This window comes from Spea bombifrons, chromosome 5, assembly GCF_027358695.1.
Source record: "Spea bombifrons isolate aSpeBom1 chromosome 5, aSpeBom1.2.pri, whole genome shotgun sequence".
In the NCBI taxonomy this organism is placed as follows: Eukaryota; Metazoa; Chordata; class Amphibia; order Anura; family Pelobatidae; genus Spea; species Spea bombifrons.
The window spans coordinates 23,634,454-23,651,685 of NC_071091.1; the positions used below are offsets into that span (position 1 = coordinate 23,634,454).

Sequence of the window (17,232 nt, forward strand, 5' to 3'; positions counted from 1 at the left end):
TTTTCGGAATGTAAAGTGGAAATAGCAAACATCATTCGCTGTTTCATGTTCTTATTTTATCTATTTTCTCCCAGCCTCCCTTATTTTTGCACTTTTAAAATATGTCTGGTTGGGGTTTTTTTTTTTTTTTTTTTTGGCTAACCACAAAGAAATCAGCACTAACTTGACCTCTTCTGGAGATATCAAATTCCACCGTGCAGATGTATCTCCTGCTACAGGGAACCAACATGCCTGTTTCACAAGGGCAGAGAGTTTATCAACACCCAGATACTATATCCATGTATAATGGCAGCAAAACCCTCCGGGAAATAACATATTTAACGTGTTTAAAAACTACATTGTAATTGAGCAAACTGAGATCACTTCCAAAGGTGGTGATGGTAAGGTAAAGGCAACCACGTCAATGACATTTTTGAACCCGTGAAGATGTGCGACCGTATCGGATTATGTAATATGGTCGGCTATTTTAATATATTGTAAAGTAAACCCAGTCTCCTTGTGACTTTAGCAAGCCAGGCAGCTCTGATCTCTGAAATATAATCAGCCTGCCTTTCCCGGGAGAGGTCCTTCTAGTAGCATTATGCCAGCACTTAACCCTGCGCTCACAAACCTACATATTTTAATGACTTTACAGAGAATGTACAACCACATGCTTTTCTTTTTATGAACAGACCATAAAATATTCAAAAATATGAATTGGGAATACAGCTATAGAATAAGAAGTGTGTACTTTATACACACATTCCTATATAGATATATATAGAGAGAGATCTATATATATATATATATATATATATATATATATATATATACATACTTCAACATCCTATTAAAAACATATACATCTATAATAACCATTTACTTGGTGGAATTGGGAAAACAAAATAAACTAATATTGCAATTAAAATTATGTGGCCATAGCTAAAATCATCTTCCATGATTAAAATAAAATTATAACGCTATACCTACCTCATCTGCTTTTATTTCATTAACCCTAAATGTAATTACCCCACCACCACCCTTTTCTCTCCCTCTACCGTCTGTTTATTTCACCCATTTACCTTTAATGCCCCTCCTGTCGAGATCTGTAATTTTATATCTCCTTTCACTTAATGCTTTGGCGTAATTAGATATTTCTGGCAGCGTAGTAAAGAAAGGAAACTAAGGGAAGATGTATATTGCCAGTTGCAAAAATGCCTATAAGATATATCGCAACAAGTACTTAAGGCTATAATTTGCAGGAGGGTAAGAATTTTAGCGTTCCTTGGGAAAGATAGCGTTCAGGTTTCTGCAGCTACATTTTAGTGTAAAGGGCTGCTTTGAATGTGTGTAGCAGATTTATTATATAATAAGGGGACATATGGCATCTTTGATTGAATCCCCCCCGAACCCTTCCCATTAGGTGTTGTAACATGGCTACCATTGGTATATGTCACAGTTGTTCTCGTATCCCACACAGATGGAAAGACAGATGTCAATGAGCTCCAATATCATGGGGATGCAGGGCCCAAACCTAAACAACCCTTGTGCTTCACCTCAAGTCTCTCCAATGCACTCAGAAGCCAAAATGGTAAGAACTCGAAATTCTCTTATAATGTGACTGATTTAGGGTAACAAGGGCATCTTTGTTATCTTGAAGTCCTTAGGCAGATGACCAACCATACTCCTTTAGTATTATCAGAGGAAGAGATTGGATAAACTGCTACCAGGCCCTAGGTGTATTGTTAAATTGTGGCCCTGCATGCCATAATTTTAATTTATCCGCTTTAATATCCACATTAACTTAATACAGAATAATGGGCATTGGGTCCATAGGCCCCTGGCAGTCCCAGTGTACATTTGCCCAGAGAGATTAGGTAGTAATCTACATTCCCTTGTGCATAATCTACCTATGGAGAGCTCTCATTAGCAATTGCTGACCTGGCAAAAAGGCTATAACCCCAACCTAGCATACATGGGGGGGGGGTTCCTCAGACGGGCAAGTGGCTGAAGATACATGTTTTTATAACTTGGGTTGGGTTAAGTTAGAGATTGTGTTAACCTCCATCCTCTGGTTCATTCTTGAGTCACTTATGCACTACCTGTATCTTCCCTATGAAATGTTTATCTTTATTGTTATTTTTTTAAAGCTTTCACACTAGTGAAATACAATTACTTTATCATTTGTTGTTAGTTACTCTTTGGTAACTGTTTTTTTTTCTATTTTGTTTTTGTCTGTTTTATTCTGGTGAATTTTCTTCATTATAGCTCACTGTACTGTAGCTATTTTTGCAATGTGCACATACGTTTCTAAATATGAAACTTTACAGAAGGATCCCATCACATTTGATTTCAATTTTGCACATTTCAAAAATACAAATTTAGTTTAAAGTGAGTGGTTTGTTTCCATGACTTTATTTGTATATTGTGGATTTGTTGAAAGGATTCGGTAATAATCAGTGAGTAGTCTGGAACGTGGAAGCACATGCCTTTTGTGTGTAATACGCACAATGATAGTCTGTACAGAAAGATGTCAGAAACAGATGTGTGTAATATTTGATTCCGCGTCGGCTGGGAGAAATATTTTTATATTGTCATAGAAATCAAATGGATGAACGCACAGATGTGGGGGTCTTATTGATAATCGTTCGGCGCACAGCAGTAACTGTGCTTATTGAGTTTCATTTATTTTATTGAGGTTATTTTAGGATATTGTTTCAAAATATTAGATTTTTGGTCCAAGAATAGTTATTTTGGGTGATACTTTGAGGTAGTTGCTATAAAATAATTTATCAGAGTGATTAGGAAGGGCCCCAAATGAGAATAATTTTGTGGCTCCATGCTGCTTCAGCTCATCACCCTCTGTTTCTACACTGTCATGGCGGGTGTAGACAGGGTTTGTCCACCACACAATCCGTTCATGAGGTAGAACCCATCCTCTTGATGATCTGGCTCCATTGAAAGAAGATGGTTTATGTTATTAGATAAAGGGCTGACCACACATCTCACATGACGTCCTATGGTGGCCCAGTAGAACATCTGGGGAGACCTTGCGCTACTTTTCCATGGATGATGATGTTACTCTTTTGCACAATAAGTAACTGCAACATCAGCCTTTACTCTAAATGGAGTCCTGGGGAAAACGTGTGCTAAAAGTACTTTCCCACGACACGTTGCAAGTTCTGTAGACCAGGCTATGAGATCTTAAACAGATCCCAAGTTATATTTATTTGAGCAGGTCTGTCTCAAATGTCTTATATTTTTTTTAAATATATGTATAGACAATACTATGTTACACAAGCTGCAAACACAGACCATCAACAGACCTTAGCAAAGTTAGCAATATATACAACATATTCCAAAATGTGCATACATTTACAAATACAGGATGGCATTATATGACAGGGGCTTGGACATTTTAGCTTAACTGCACTCAACAAGAATATAGAATAAAACCTGCTTTTGAAAATTGAGAAATTGTGTTCAAACATATTCCTTCAGCACCTAAAAAATGGTTTTAGGTTTGTCTTGATTTGTAATGAGTGACATTATATTGACAGATACTCTTTCAATTTATCTTAAAAACAGAAGAAAAATGTAATTGTGTGTTGCTGACAGTTGGTGTATGAGTATTGGCTTAGGAATCCCCCCGGTTCATTTTACTGAACCAATTCCTTAATGATTTTTAGAGAAATTGCTACCAAGTGAAATTTTGGGAAATCTTACAAAAAGCATTTCAATTGAATAACAGGATAATATTGGAATTTCCTTTTATAAACATTCTGCAAGTAAAATAAGGTATTGCCCATTAAGCGGACTGTAATAGATTTGTAGTGTTTTGCACACTGTGATCGACAGCAGGGAGTTCACGTGTTAAAAATGTACATGTTTGCACATCTTTATATATATATATATATCGTCAATTTAACCTTTTTATGATTAAAAATTATATCGGCCAATTTCATGTGAAACCACCATCACATTGGACAAACAATAGTTTATATCCCAGATGTATGAAAAATGATTTAGCCAACATCTGAAAAACTGGGATATTTAGGTTTGCAATATATGTATAAAAAAATTAAATTGTAATAATGATAGATTTAAGACTTTGAGTCCTATGTTTGTTTGTCAAAAGTTTTACAGTCTTTTTTCCTACTTTATACTCAAATATACTTTGTTTTACGTAATAAAACTTGTGTGAAAGTATTGATTCATCTATGTAATTGTACCTTACTTATTTTTTAATCATTTTTAAATATAGCCAATGTGCTTGCTTCCCAGTTTTCCTTTTAGTGAACAGTACCTGTGGCTCTTGCTGGCAGCTGGTGTCTCCTGGAACTGCTGTTCCACATCACACAAGTTACCAAAAAAACTTCATAAGTAAAAAAAAAAAAATTCATAAGACATAAAAAAAATCATAAGACTTAAATCACTTTGAACAAGGGTGAAAAAGCATAAAAACTCTTAACATTCATACATTATTAATCTGTTTTTAAGACAATTGGATTATTATTTATTTAGATACATTTACATAGGGATTTATAGAGTAATCAGTGTGACAAATACAAATAGAAACACATAGACAAACGGATACTTTATGTAAAGTGGGCCCTTTACAGTATAACATGGGGGGGGATTCAAATGTACACTAGCATTACAACTGACAAAATTCAAAAGTAACAATGACAGTAACGTACATTAAGATGTACTAGTATATGAAAGAAGAAGGAGGCCCTGCCCTTGTGAGTTTATAGTCTATTACATTTTAGAACTTCCTTATTGGAGATGCTCAGGAATCGGAGAAAATGTTTTTTTGGAATCATAAAGTTCTTGTTTTTTGTGTTTACTACACTTTCTGTGTATTTTACTGGCAAATGATTGATGTCCTATAGTTAAACACAAAATGTACAATATGATGGGATAAGGATTATATTATGCACGCAAACAATTTTAAAATTTATGATAGAATATAAAATTTATGATAGAAATTATAGAAGTGTACTGAAAATGCACCTTAACCCTTTATCACCCACATAAACCACACCCACGCCTTAATCTGTACCCCATGCAATTTCCAATATGCCATTCTATCATCCCCTATGTTTTAGTATATGGGCTGGAATGGAACATATACGTAGGGTAGATTACCTGCCACCTAATGGTTAACACCATGTTATATTATTACTTGTGAACACCCTTAAATTAAAAAGTATTATTTAGATTGTTTCTGCAGTATACAGAATTCCTTCTTCCGTCTCCCCATGCTGTCCACTCTGCTTGAAAAGCCTTACTTATACTCCTTACAGACTGTGAAAAGAAAACACGCTTTCTAAATTGCAGAGATAAAATTAGTTAAATAAACTAAGTGCCTGATTAACTTTGTCAGCAGCGATATCTAATCTATAAATCCAGCCCTATTGTGTATTTTTTCTCAAAGTCTGAAATTTTATTTATAACCCCTACACATTACAGCTTGGCCTTTCGAGATCTTCTAATGAACATTAATTGATTAGCTGGATCTGGGAGCCGCTTTAGCACTAGAAAGTACTACTCCCTTGGGCGCATGGCTAAATACTTTATGAGGTAATTAGTATGGCAATGCCTTTTCAAATGAGTCCTTTCAGTAAAGAATTCTCACTGGGAAATCTTATTGGTTTATGTATTTTTTTTTTCTCTCCCAGACACAACAGAAAGTGAAGCAGAAATGTAACAGATATATCATCTGCTTCTGAAGTCTTCCCGAAATTCAGATCTAAAGATAATTTTATAAAACCAAAATAATAGGATTAGTCTTAGTTTTTTTTAACCATTAAATGTTTTTGTTATTCGCCAGTTTCCTGATTTGTAGCGTTCACTGATCCAAGTAGTTGTGCAATAACCAAAAAAAGAAAAATCTCATTAATAGTGTTGTTTATATTGTATAAAACCTGGCTTCCCAATTCTAGAATTTATGGTCTATGTCAGATTCACTTGCACCATCCTTTTAAATGACCTTTGATGTCAAACCTCATGTTCCAGTTCCAAAGCCGTGCAGTACAGCCATAACTGGAAAAGCACACGTGACCTACAGACCAGCATCTTCCATGTACACGTTGCACCTCTTAAATTGCATTGGACTCTTTAAGCTACAGTATGACTTTGTGTTCTTTCATAGCGATCAATCTAGACACAAGTGTCTGCTTGGTGTAGTATACTGTTTGTACCTTTTAAAAAAAACCTTATGCAAAGACCAAGGAATGAGCGAGTCTCACTTCACACATCATCACTGTGTGCTCTGTAACTGGTCATTAATTATATTTGGTTCCATGATGGCTTTTGACGTGAGTATATTCAAGGAAAACACATTAGTGAGATATTGAGTTAGTGAGTTATATATTTAACATGTTTTAGTGTATATTACATTTGGGTTGCTTGTCTTCTGTGAATTGACAGAAGTCAAATTACCATTTTGCCGTTGTTTAAGAATAATAAACACATATTCCCATTTTAGATCCTTGTGTTGTACAGGTGTCCTGCTCTGTGGTTCAGTATTTCCCCTGCTGGAGGATTATTTTACTGTATTCTATGAAAACTCAATTGTTTATGATATAATATATGCAATATTCTCACTAGACAGCTAAAAAAAAGACCAAAAAATTCACATTATTTTAAGACTCAAATTTGTGTAAAATTTGCAAGGTTACACAATATTAAGAAAAATGTATAACAATACACATAGAGATAAAATAGATTGTAACGCTTCAACTTTGGTGCCCACTATGCCTGACTATTATGACCCCTTAATAATGTCCTATAGAGAACAGGAGAGTGAAAACTCCTGTGAGCTAAACAGACAATCTACGGTATAATGTAATTCTTTATATATGATACTGGATTTGAGTAAATTTACAAGTGAGATTAGAAGCCTGTTGTTCTTCCATCGAAGGTAGCATGAAAACATGTGCGTCTTGCCCACCTCCACTGGAGAGGAGTCCGTGTGTATAATTGTTTTACAATGAAAGCCATGGAAATAAAAATGTGCCTCTTGCTTAGGGGAAATAATGTTAAAAAAAATTGTATTTGATTTCCTAATTCCCCAGGGAACAGGGCTGATGGGTGTTATAGTTTTACAAATGCTCCAGAGGTTCTATATACAGGGATAAATTGGCCCATTTATGATTGGGAGGGGGCGTTATTGTGCCAGATTATTGTGCCTGGGTCTAGAAAAGCAGTGACAAAATTGCCTTCTGTTAACCAAAGTACTGTCGTAAAGAATTTTTGCAGTTATAGGACATTGCACAAGCAATTGTTACAATTTATGGATATCACAGGGAACCATAAATCCTAGGGTTTTGAAAGTAGTAAGGGCAGGAAAATAATCATTTTTGAAATTTGGGTTAGATGGACAAAACAGAAATGATTACTTTTCCGTAAGCAAATTAAAAATTACCAAATGCCATGATAACACAAATGTATAGGAATGTTACATTACTCATAATACAAATTTAATGCATTAAAAAACAGTATAAAATATGCATTCTGTTAATTAGTCTGGGAGTAATTAAATCTATCATTTTTTGTTAAGAACAATATAATGTGTGTATATTTATATATATATACTTATTTTCACACATAATTTATAAAATATAACCATATAACTTAATTGCAAAATATTTTCCATACAAATTCACGCCAGGTATTAGTGCTAATGAGTTCTAAACTTCATGGCTGCAAACTTGTTGGAAAATCGCACAGAATGCCAAAAATAACTGCTAGGTTAACCATAAACGTTGGTCAATCTGGTTAACAGTAGCAATAAACCTGTGAGACGTTGTGGTTGCATTGGGAACCAAGAGACCCCTTTGCAGGCAACTTTATACACTTCTAACGTGAATACTTAAAGGTTTTTTGGGGGGTTATTACAATGTATGGCTCTGTATGTGCATCATATAAACTATAATAAATTGTATAAGGTTAATTATGAAATCCTGTATCTAAACATAATTCTTTCAGTTTCCCTTATATTAGGAAGCCTAATAAATGTAGATAGACATAACACGAAAAGTGGAAGTGGCACAGAGCAAATATGTATGCTCTTTTTTTCCATTAGGATAAACCCATGATCATATGCATACTTCCCAACTGTCTTGTTTTTAAGAGGACAGTCCTGTAGTTCCGCCAGACTCCACTGCTTTAGCGAAAGGTGGAGATCAGTTGGAGGTGGTGGAGATCCTTTAATCTCCCCTGAAGAGCCCAGCAAGTTGTGTTTGGATGGGTAGAGAATAGTAGGTAGTTGGCCCCACACCCAACCCTCTAGCCACACCACATCCAACCCTCTAGCCACACCACATCCAACCCTCTAGCCACACCACATCCAACCCTCTAGCCACACCACCTGACAAAGGTGTTGCAATTCGATGACCAGAAATGTGAGTCATGTTTTAGATGAAGTCAGGATGCTGGCTGATAGATCGATCGATCGATATTGACTATATGGTAGACCTAGCCCTGAAGCAATGGAACTGAAACACTTAACACTTAAATGTGTTTAGACAGGCAGACACACAGGCAGAGGCTGTTGCAGTCTGTTGTGTTGATGTGGCGTATGCAGTAACTATGTGAGTGAGGGATCAGCCAGATGTTAACAGACTGAGCCCAAAATTTGGCCTCAATCTTTAGAAGCTGCCAGGTGTAAGATGATGCTGGGGTGTGTAATGTGCCAAGCTAGGATACCCACAGCAATAGCTCCTGATAATGGGGTCGCCATTAACCTTAAAAGTATTTCTCGATGATATACCGCTTCTCTATTGTATGCTCTAGAATGGCAAAAGAATGATTATTACATAATAAATAGTAAGTTCTGTGCAAAACATTTGTAGCAAAAAGTAGGTTAGGTATGCAGTTCCTGAATGTTTATTATGTTGCTAAGGGTTCTTATGCTGAAGAAGTGTTCAATTGCACTGCCAGATTTTTCACAAGAGAAATACTTTTACATGTTTCTGGAGTACAATCCAGTTGGCCAAGAAGCTGGCTGAGAGTTCATGTATGACATCGTTTTTTGGCATTAGGCGGAGATGACTGTTTATCTTACATTGGCAACACAAATATTCGCTCAACCTCACCTAGCTATACAAAAGTCATCAGTGTAATGTAATTGAAATGAATGGAAATTGTTCATGTGGAATTTCAAAATGGTCTATTAGTCCGTTAGACTTGACTTGTGTTAGCTGGTGAAGGCACTTACCCAGAACACACCTCCTGAGGCCGTTTTATTTTTTATTATTAGAGTTTGATTTATTATTATAGTTTGATTGATTTAAGATCAATAGGTTCATTTGCAAATAAATGCTGAGGTCAGTTGTTTTGGCAGATGGTTTATGAAACAGATGAGAAAAAAAAAACCCTATGAACTGGATTTAGCCAATTCCTTGAGACTTACAATAATTGAAAACAAATATCAAGAATTTTGTTTTACTACAATACAAAATAATGCCAATATTTATAGCATCTCCACAAATCAAAGTAGAGATGTCATTGTGTTCTTAAGGATCAAACTTTATCCTGGAAACCTCATACCTTAAATCTTTGAGGTTAGGTTTTTCTCTTGCTCAAAAATGTAATGGGACCACTCAGCTATTATATCCAGTAAAGCACATATGATACGTTGAGTGTCCCCTTAATTGACATCAAATGATTTGGTTCATATGTCAATAAATTTGCAACTTACGTAATCATATATATGAACATTAATAATAATTGTAACACCACTGTGACGCTGAGCCGGATTTGATTTCCATGTCATATGCTTCCTACAGTTGGCCTACAGATGGGTGTCTCAGATCCCAGTTGCGTCTTGCATATGGTCCCAGTTATGACTTTTCAGTTGGATATTTCGCAAACACCGAAATGACTAAATTTGTTAATGGTGTATAGGATTCCTTCAATGATATTCATTTCAGGTTGAGAAACCGAAAAACAGCTGGGAGAGCGACTGTGGTATGGATGTGATATAAGTTAACTCGTTTTACATGCTCCCACACACCTCTGCAAGAATATGTCGTTTTTAGTTCATCCAAACATCTAAACGCTTGACTTTATATGATTAAATGAAAGCTCTGTAAAGCATCTGCATGAATGGTATCTTTGTGAGAGAATGAGGTCACTGCATAAGGGAGTAAAGTAAGCGCACAGCTGAATCTACAGCCTTTTCTTGTGCATGGGCTGCTGTCTGGGTGCTGCAGCAGACACATAGGACATCATTCAGCAAGGGTTTCTGGCTGGTGCAGAACAGCTGGCCAAACCAGAATTGTGTGGCGAAAAAAAACTGCATTAAAAATCTTAATTTGCACTGCTGCACGCTTTTTGCGTAAACTGTACCCAAATTGTAGTGAAAATAGGTTGTTACAGAGATTGTATCATGTCAGCAGGTGCTTAGGAGTAACCTTAAAAATATGGCAATACCCAATGATGTATTTATCTTCAATGACATCATATCCCAGCGATCCACATATTAAGGACGCTCAGCACTGGGAACAATGTGCTATGGAGACAGTTATGGCCAGTTACAATGTGTTTTAAATGGTGGGGGATTTTCCTCTCCATGTAAGCCTTAAATATTTTTGTAGACACTCCCAAAGCAGGTACTGTCTGGACAACAAGTGCTCCGAAGCTGTGATCACTTTGTTCCATCTGTGCAATCACAATGTGAATCGAAGCGCACTAGTAAATACAAAAGCTTTACAGAGCACCTGTTTGTAGCTATTCTGTTAACAGAATTTTACATGTAGAATGGTAGGCAGTATCCTATTCAGCATTGTGAGCTGACTCACATCTGATGAGGTCATCATGTGTCTTAGGTAGAAATCAGGCCCGGACTGGGACAAAAAATAGGCCCGGGCATTTAAGCCTGAGCAGCCCATATTTATTTATTTATTTATTTATTGTTAAAGCCCACCCTTCATGTACCATCTTTGCATTTAATCATTCAGACAAATCATTAACACATTCATTAATGCAGTCTCACAAATCAAGCAATTCATCCTCACATGAATTCATTAATTGTCATACGCATTCACACAATTCATCCACACATTTATTCATTCATTCTCATACGCATTCACACTACCCCCTCTCTTCCCCACTTCTCAATATGTACTGCCTCTATCTATCCCCTCTCCCCCTTTCTCACTATCTAACCCCCCTCTGCCCCTTTTCACTGCACCCCCCTCCCTCACCCTACTTACCTTGTTGCCGGAGCAAGCAGCAACTGCGACCGGGCCCGCGGCAGGGCAGGATTGACTTAGGGGCTGATGGAGCTGCAGCTCCAGGCCCCCACCTTAAAATAGGCCCAGTCAGGACCGGACTGACTGGTCCTATATGGCCGCATTAACGCAGAGCCCCTTAAGCCCGCCGCAACTACCCCCTCCTATCTACCCTCTCCCTCTTTGAAGTTCACTTACCTTTCAGGAGTCCTGTGGTGGGGGTGCAAGGCCTCTGCCTCCCAGCTCTGCCACTGTATGGAACAGTATAGAGTGATGGGAGTTATGATGTACTTTTAGAGCATAATTAGATCATGAAAAAGACATTGGAAATGGTACAGCATAACACCCATCACTCTCACACACTTACCAATCCACACATATAACAATCTACACATATATACCAATCCACACACATACACCAATCCACACACATACACCAATCCACACACATATACCAATCCACACATATACCAATCCACACACATACACCAATCCACACATATACCAATCCACACACATATACCAATCCACACATATACCAATCCACACACATATACCAATCCACACATATACCAATCCACACACATATACCAATCTACACACACACACCAATCCACACACACACACCAATCCACATGTATACCAATCCACACACATATACCAATCCACACATATACCAATCCACACACATATACCAATCCACACACATATACCAATCCACACACATATACCAATCCACACACACACACCAATCCACACACATATACCAATCCACACACACACACCAATCCACACACATACACCAATCCACACGTATACCAATCCACACACATATACCAATCCACACATATATACTAATCCACACATATATACCAATCCACACATATACCAATCCACACACATACACCAATCCACACACATACACCAATCCACACACATACACCAATCCACACACATACACCAATCCACACATATATACCAATCCACACATATATACCAATCCACACATATATATACCAATCCACACATATATACCAATCCACACACATATACCAATCCACACACATATACCAATCCACACACATATACCAATCCACACACATACCAATCCACACATATACCAATCCACACACATACCAATCCACACACATACCAATCCACACACATACCAATCCACACACATACACCAATCCACTCCACACATATACACCACTCCACACATATACACCAATCCACATATATACACCAATCCACTCTCACTTAATGCTTTCCTACCTTTCCTTTCTTCTTTCAGCTTCTTTTCCTCTTCTTCAGTTCTTCTGTCTTCTTCCGGGTTCAGAGGGCACGGACAGCGGTGGGCGCGGCTTCAGTGCTGTGCGCCGGGATCTGAAAACAAACCCCGGCGCACAACAGCTGTTGCCGCGCGGATCACAAGGGAGCGGTATCGGAGGTCTTTAACAGACCTCCGGTTCCCTTGAGTGATTTTAAGCCGGGTTGAACCCGGCTTAAAATCACTCAAGGGAACCGGAGGTCTGTTAAAGACCTCCGATACCGCTCCCTTGCGAGCCTGCTCCTCCAGCGGCGGACATTACTGTCCGTCTCTGGAGGGGTGCCGGGTGCCGCAAGTTGGCACCCCCTGATGGGCGGCCGCCCCCTGGAGTGTGGCGGCCGCCCCCTGGAGTGTGGCGGCCGCCCCCTGGAGTGTGGCGCCCTGTGCGGTCGCACACCCCAAAGGTCGGCCCTGCTCTAAGGGGCCGGGAAGCCCCCACCAAGGCCGGCCTTACGGGTCTGCGGCCGCACAGGGTTTAAATTAAAACATCGGGGTTTTTTTTTTCAACTTTATTTAACATCCTCCATGTTAAATAAAGTAAAAAAAAACCCCGATGTTTTAATTTAAACCCTGTGCGGCCGCAGACCCGTAAGGCCGGCCTTGGTGGGGGCTTCCCGGCCCCTTAGAGTGGCGGACCCGGTCGCAGTTGGTAGGGTAGGGGCCTGGAGCTGCAGCTCCATCAGCCCCTAGGTCAATGCGGCCCTGCCGTGGCCCGGCCCACCGGGCAAATGCCCGGTGTGCCCGATGGCCAGTCCGGGCCTGGTAGAAATACTGATGTTCTCTACATAGTTGAACACACATTTGAGAGCAGAAGCCAAATGCTGCTTCAATGATAATTAGCTGGCAATTCAGACAGTGGTGTATGAGACATCACTTAACGAGCAAGGTCAGTGCTAATTATTCTAATGGCACATTGAACTTGAAATAATCACTGGTGGATGTACTGAGTAACAGTGCTGTTGCATATGACTGACAACGCTGACAATACAGTTTAATAGAACGTTCTTTTTTTTTCTGTGGAGAATTTTATGTAAAAGCTAAACGTGGCTTGATATGTCTGGTGTAGGTGAGGTTAGAATTTGGTAAAGATTTATGTTTGTTCGGAAATGACCAGCTTGTTTTGAGATGTATTATCCATTGAAATTAACAGGAAACATTTGTTACATTCCAACACCTTGAGTCCAGAGGAACATTCATACGCATCATTCATGGCACAATGGATTAGCTGGTATGATGGGCAAGTGAAAAGCTGCCTCTCCTGCTTCTAGTGACCTTCATTAGGGTTGGCTATTCTGATTCGAACAATTAGGGCCCCTAATTATTTCTTTTGCTATTGCAGAGAACATTATGCAATGTTTCCATTGTGATTGGGACCTTTAAGTGCTCCCTCTGTGACCTTTCTATACAGACCATTGTGGTGAAGCTACGTTGGACAATACCAGACAGTATGCTTTGGATATATGGATACTTTATATTGTCAAATGTATTTCTGATTGCTATATATTGACAAAGTCCTATAACTGCCTGGACTTCCACATACAGTAGATCATAACACACAAAAAAGAATTGGCCAATCTAGTCTGCCCTTTTTGAATCACTTTAAGTCTTTAGGATAGCTGTATGCCCATGCCAAGCTTCCTCGAATTCCTTTATAGCTTCCTAAACTAAAAGTTGCCAGTCCAATGCGGGCTGCCATCCAAGAGTTAAGTGTCCTAGTACCCGTTACACGTACAGAGGTACTTCCAACAGTCCAAGTGTTGGCATGAAGATATGACAAAATCCTACTCTTTTAAATAAAACGAAAGTTAATTCTCAGCACTGTACAAAATAACTTCAAAGAGAAGGCCTTCGAGAGACAGAATGCTTTTCAAATCCCTCTTAAAATGCTGTACTTTGCTTAAAAGTCACGACAGCTCTGTTCAGATCAAACCACAGAGAATTTACCCGTGAATCGTTGTTTAAGAGGATATTAGCCAGGAAGGAGACAGTGCTATAAAACATTCTAGTACTTTTGAAGTTTTCTTGTTGATAGTGAACATAAAGCCGTGGAAGTGTTGTTCAAATGTTCTTTCCTTTGCCATATTAATCCCATTAAAACACATTTTACATGTTTTTACAAAATAACCTGGTCTAACCAATGAGCTCTCAGGGCACACATTTATACACAGGTTAGAAACATGTTAGAATCATGTAACCTCTGATTTTTTTTTTCTATTCCATTAATTCATAAATTGTAAATTTTAAGGATCTGGTATATAAGCCAAAGGCGTCCTCTTTACAAGATAACCTGAATTTTAATTAATTCATTTAGTTAGAAATCCCCATAGGTGTGCGTTATCAACATATATGTTTATCTTATGATGTACAGTAAGTTGCTAACAATAAAAAACAAAGTCAGATTTCTATGGGCGCAAATGCATCCATGTGCAGGCGTCTCAGTAGCCATATTTGTAGTTTTAACTGCACAAAATACCATATATTTATATAGTTACATTTAAGTACTATGGAAAATCACTATATTTTCTAAAAAAAAAAAAAAAAAACACACACTAAAGATAAAATGGAAATTCTAGCTGTATAAAGTGGCTCATTTTCATGATTTTTAGTAACAATTTTCTATCCCTGCATTTCCAAATATTTTGTTGTATGCCGTAGGGCTATTTTCTGTACAGTTTCCCATTTAAAGGCACATTCCTGCAACTGGTATTGAAATCCCTCCAGCATCATCTTTAACATATTTAATGATTGACATTGGACAGCTGTGGATCCCGCTGAGCAGAAGGCAAAATCCCAGGTTTTTTTATCAGCACCATTAAGCGTGACAGTATAGGGCAGGCGCCTCCTGCACAACTCGGAAAAACATTAGATTAACATTCTTGGAATCTGGTCAGGTCAGGACACTAGCAGAGACTATGAAGGCACTTTAGTGAAGATCTTAATAACCTCATGCAACTTGTAATAATAATGAAAGATCTTTTATAAAGGTTGGAGGAAAGACTAATGGAAACGTATAGCACCTTAACAATATGTTGTTAGTATTATTATTATTAAATGTTTTATATAGCATCATCTTGTGCCATAGTGTTGTACAATGAGTAGACAGAAGTCCCACTGGGAGAAAGGCTCTATATAAATAATAGGTGTTCATTGTTAAGTCAAATTATTTTATACTACTTACTATCTCCTGTTTACCCATTATACATCACTGGAATATGATGGTGTTATATAAAGCAATACATGATAATAACCACACATTTACACATATACATTCATGCTCACACATTAATACATACACATTCATGCTCACACGCACTTATACATACACATTCATGCTCAGATGCACTTATACATACACATGTATGCTGACACACACATACATGTTCACACACAAACACTTATACACTCTCACTCTAACAATATGTATGACTTGGAGGACAGAAAAGAGAGTAAATATGATAAATGAAATATAATATTGATATACATAAATGGATTTAACAAGGTACAACAAGAGGGAAGTTCATGTTAAAAGAGATCTAAATCTAGAGTTTCAGACGTATCCAAGCAATGTTCACTTCATTGAAAGAACTGTAATTCAGTTGAAAGCTCTTCAAGCAGAAGCGGTATAGTGGTTACAGTGTGGGAATTTAGACATACATGGGGTAGGCATATAGTTATCCTGAACATAATACAAGACCAAGAAAAAAATGAACAGACTAGATGGACAGAATAGTTCCTACCTGCCATCGCTTACTTTTTCTAGAAAGGTTTGGGAATTCAGTAGTACTAGGAAAGATGTTTCTGATGCTGCATTTATTCATAATATTATTAAATCCAACAGAGTAGGTGGGACAGCATCTTTAATGTAAACATTCTGCTTGCTAAGCATGACCTAGAATCAGAGTCCATTGCATTGGCAGGAGCGTTCATAAATACACATTGCTTGCATTCTGACATGTTGTAGTGTGGCTTAGGGTGAACTGTGACAACATTGTGGTTTTATTTTGTTATGTTTATAAAGCCTGGATGACTTCATCCAGCAAAGAAATCAAATCCTTCTTGTATCCATTTTTAGTCAACTGCGTGGTCATCCAGCAGTTATTTCGACTTGGCAGATACGGTGGCATATTTCCAGTGACCTTTGAGAGCACGCTACTGGACATGTAAATGGAGATATTTCCTTCATATCCATTCACTATCTTTTTTTTTCTTCAACTGAAGGACTCCAAATATGATCTCATTCTAAAAATATAGGTGACACCAACAAACCAACCCTAACTAAGTACAGCCAAAACCACTCAAGGAAATGCTATGGGGCAGCGTGGATAGAGAACAGGAAGTAGAAGCTTGCTTATTAAAATGCTTGTTCAGTGACAGATTAGAATTCCATGTTCCGCTGGACTCAAACACTAACCGAAACTAGGTAGAAATATATGATTAATTCCTGCTGAAATGATAGCTCTTGGTGTTTTGAAGTGCACCGTATTAAGGCTAGCCCTGGTAACACTAAAGCAGACCATAAATTGGCTGTAACTGACCTGTTCACATCCAGGTTAAGCCCCGCTGTCTGCAGTCTAGGAATACATTTGCATCATAACTTGAGAGAACGCAAAATAACAGAGGTAGTGTTAATCCTTGTTAGCCTTTAGCAGATAGTTGCCTAATTGCTTTTTTGATCACAGG

The 17,232-nt window shown here is 38.0% G+C and overlaps 1 protein-coding gene across 1 annotated transcript in view; it reads left to right on the top strand.

The window, feature by feature from the left end:
• Window positions 1-17,232, top strand: part of CREB5 (cAMP responsive element binding protein 5) — a 51,822-nt gene that overhangs the window by 4,406 nt on the left and 30,184 nt on the right. The window contains exon 3 of the mRNA XM_053466831.1: window positions 1,460-1,570. Coding sequence (XP_053322806.1) covers window positions 1,460-1,570 — 111 coding nt within the window. The remainder of the gene's footprint in view (window positions 1-1,459; window positions 1,571-17,232) is intronic.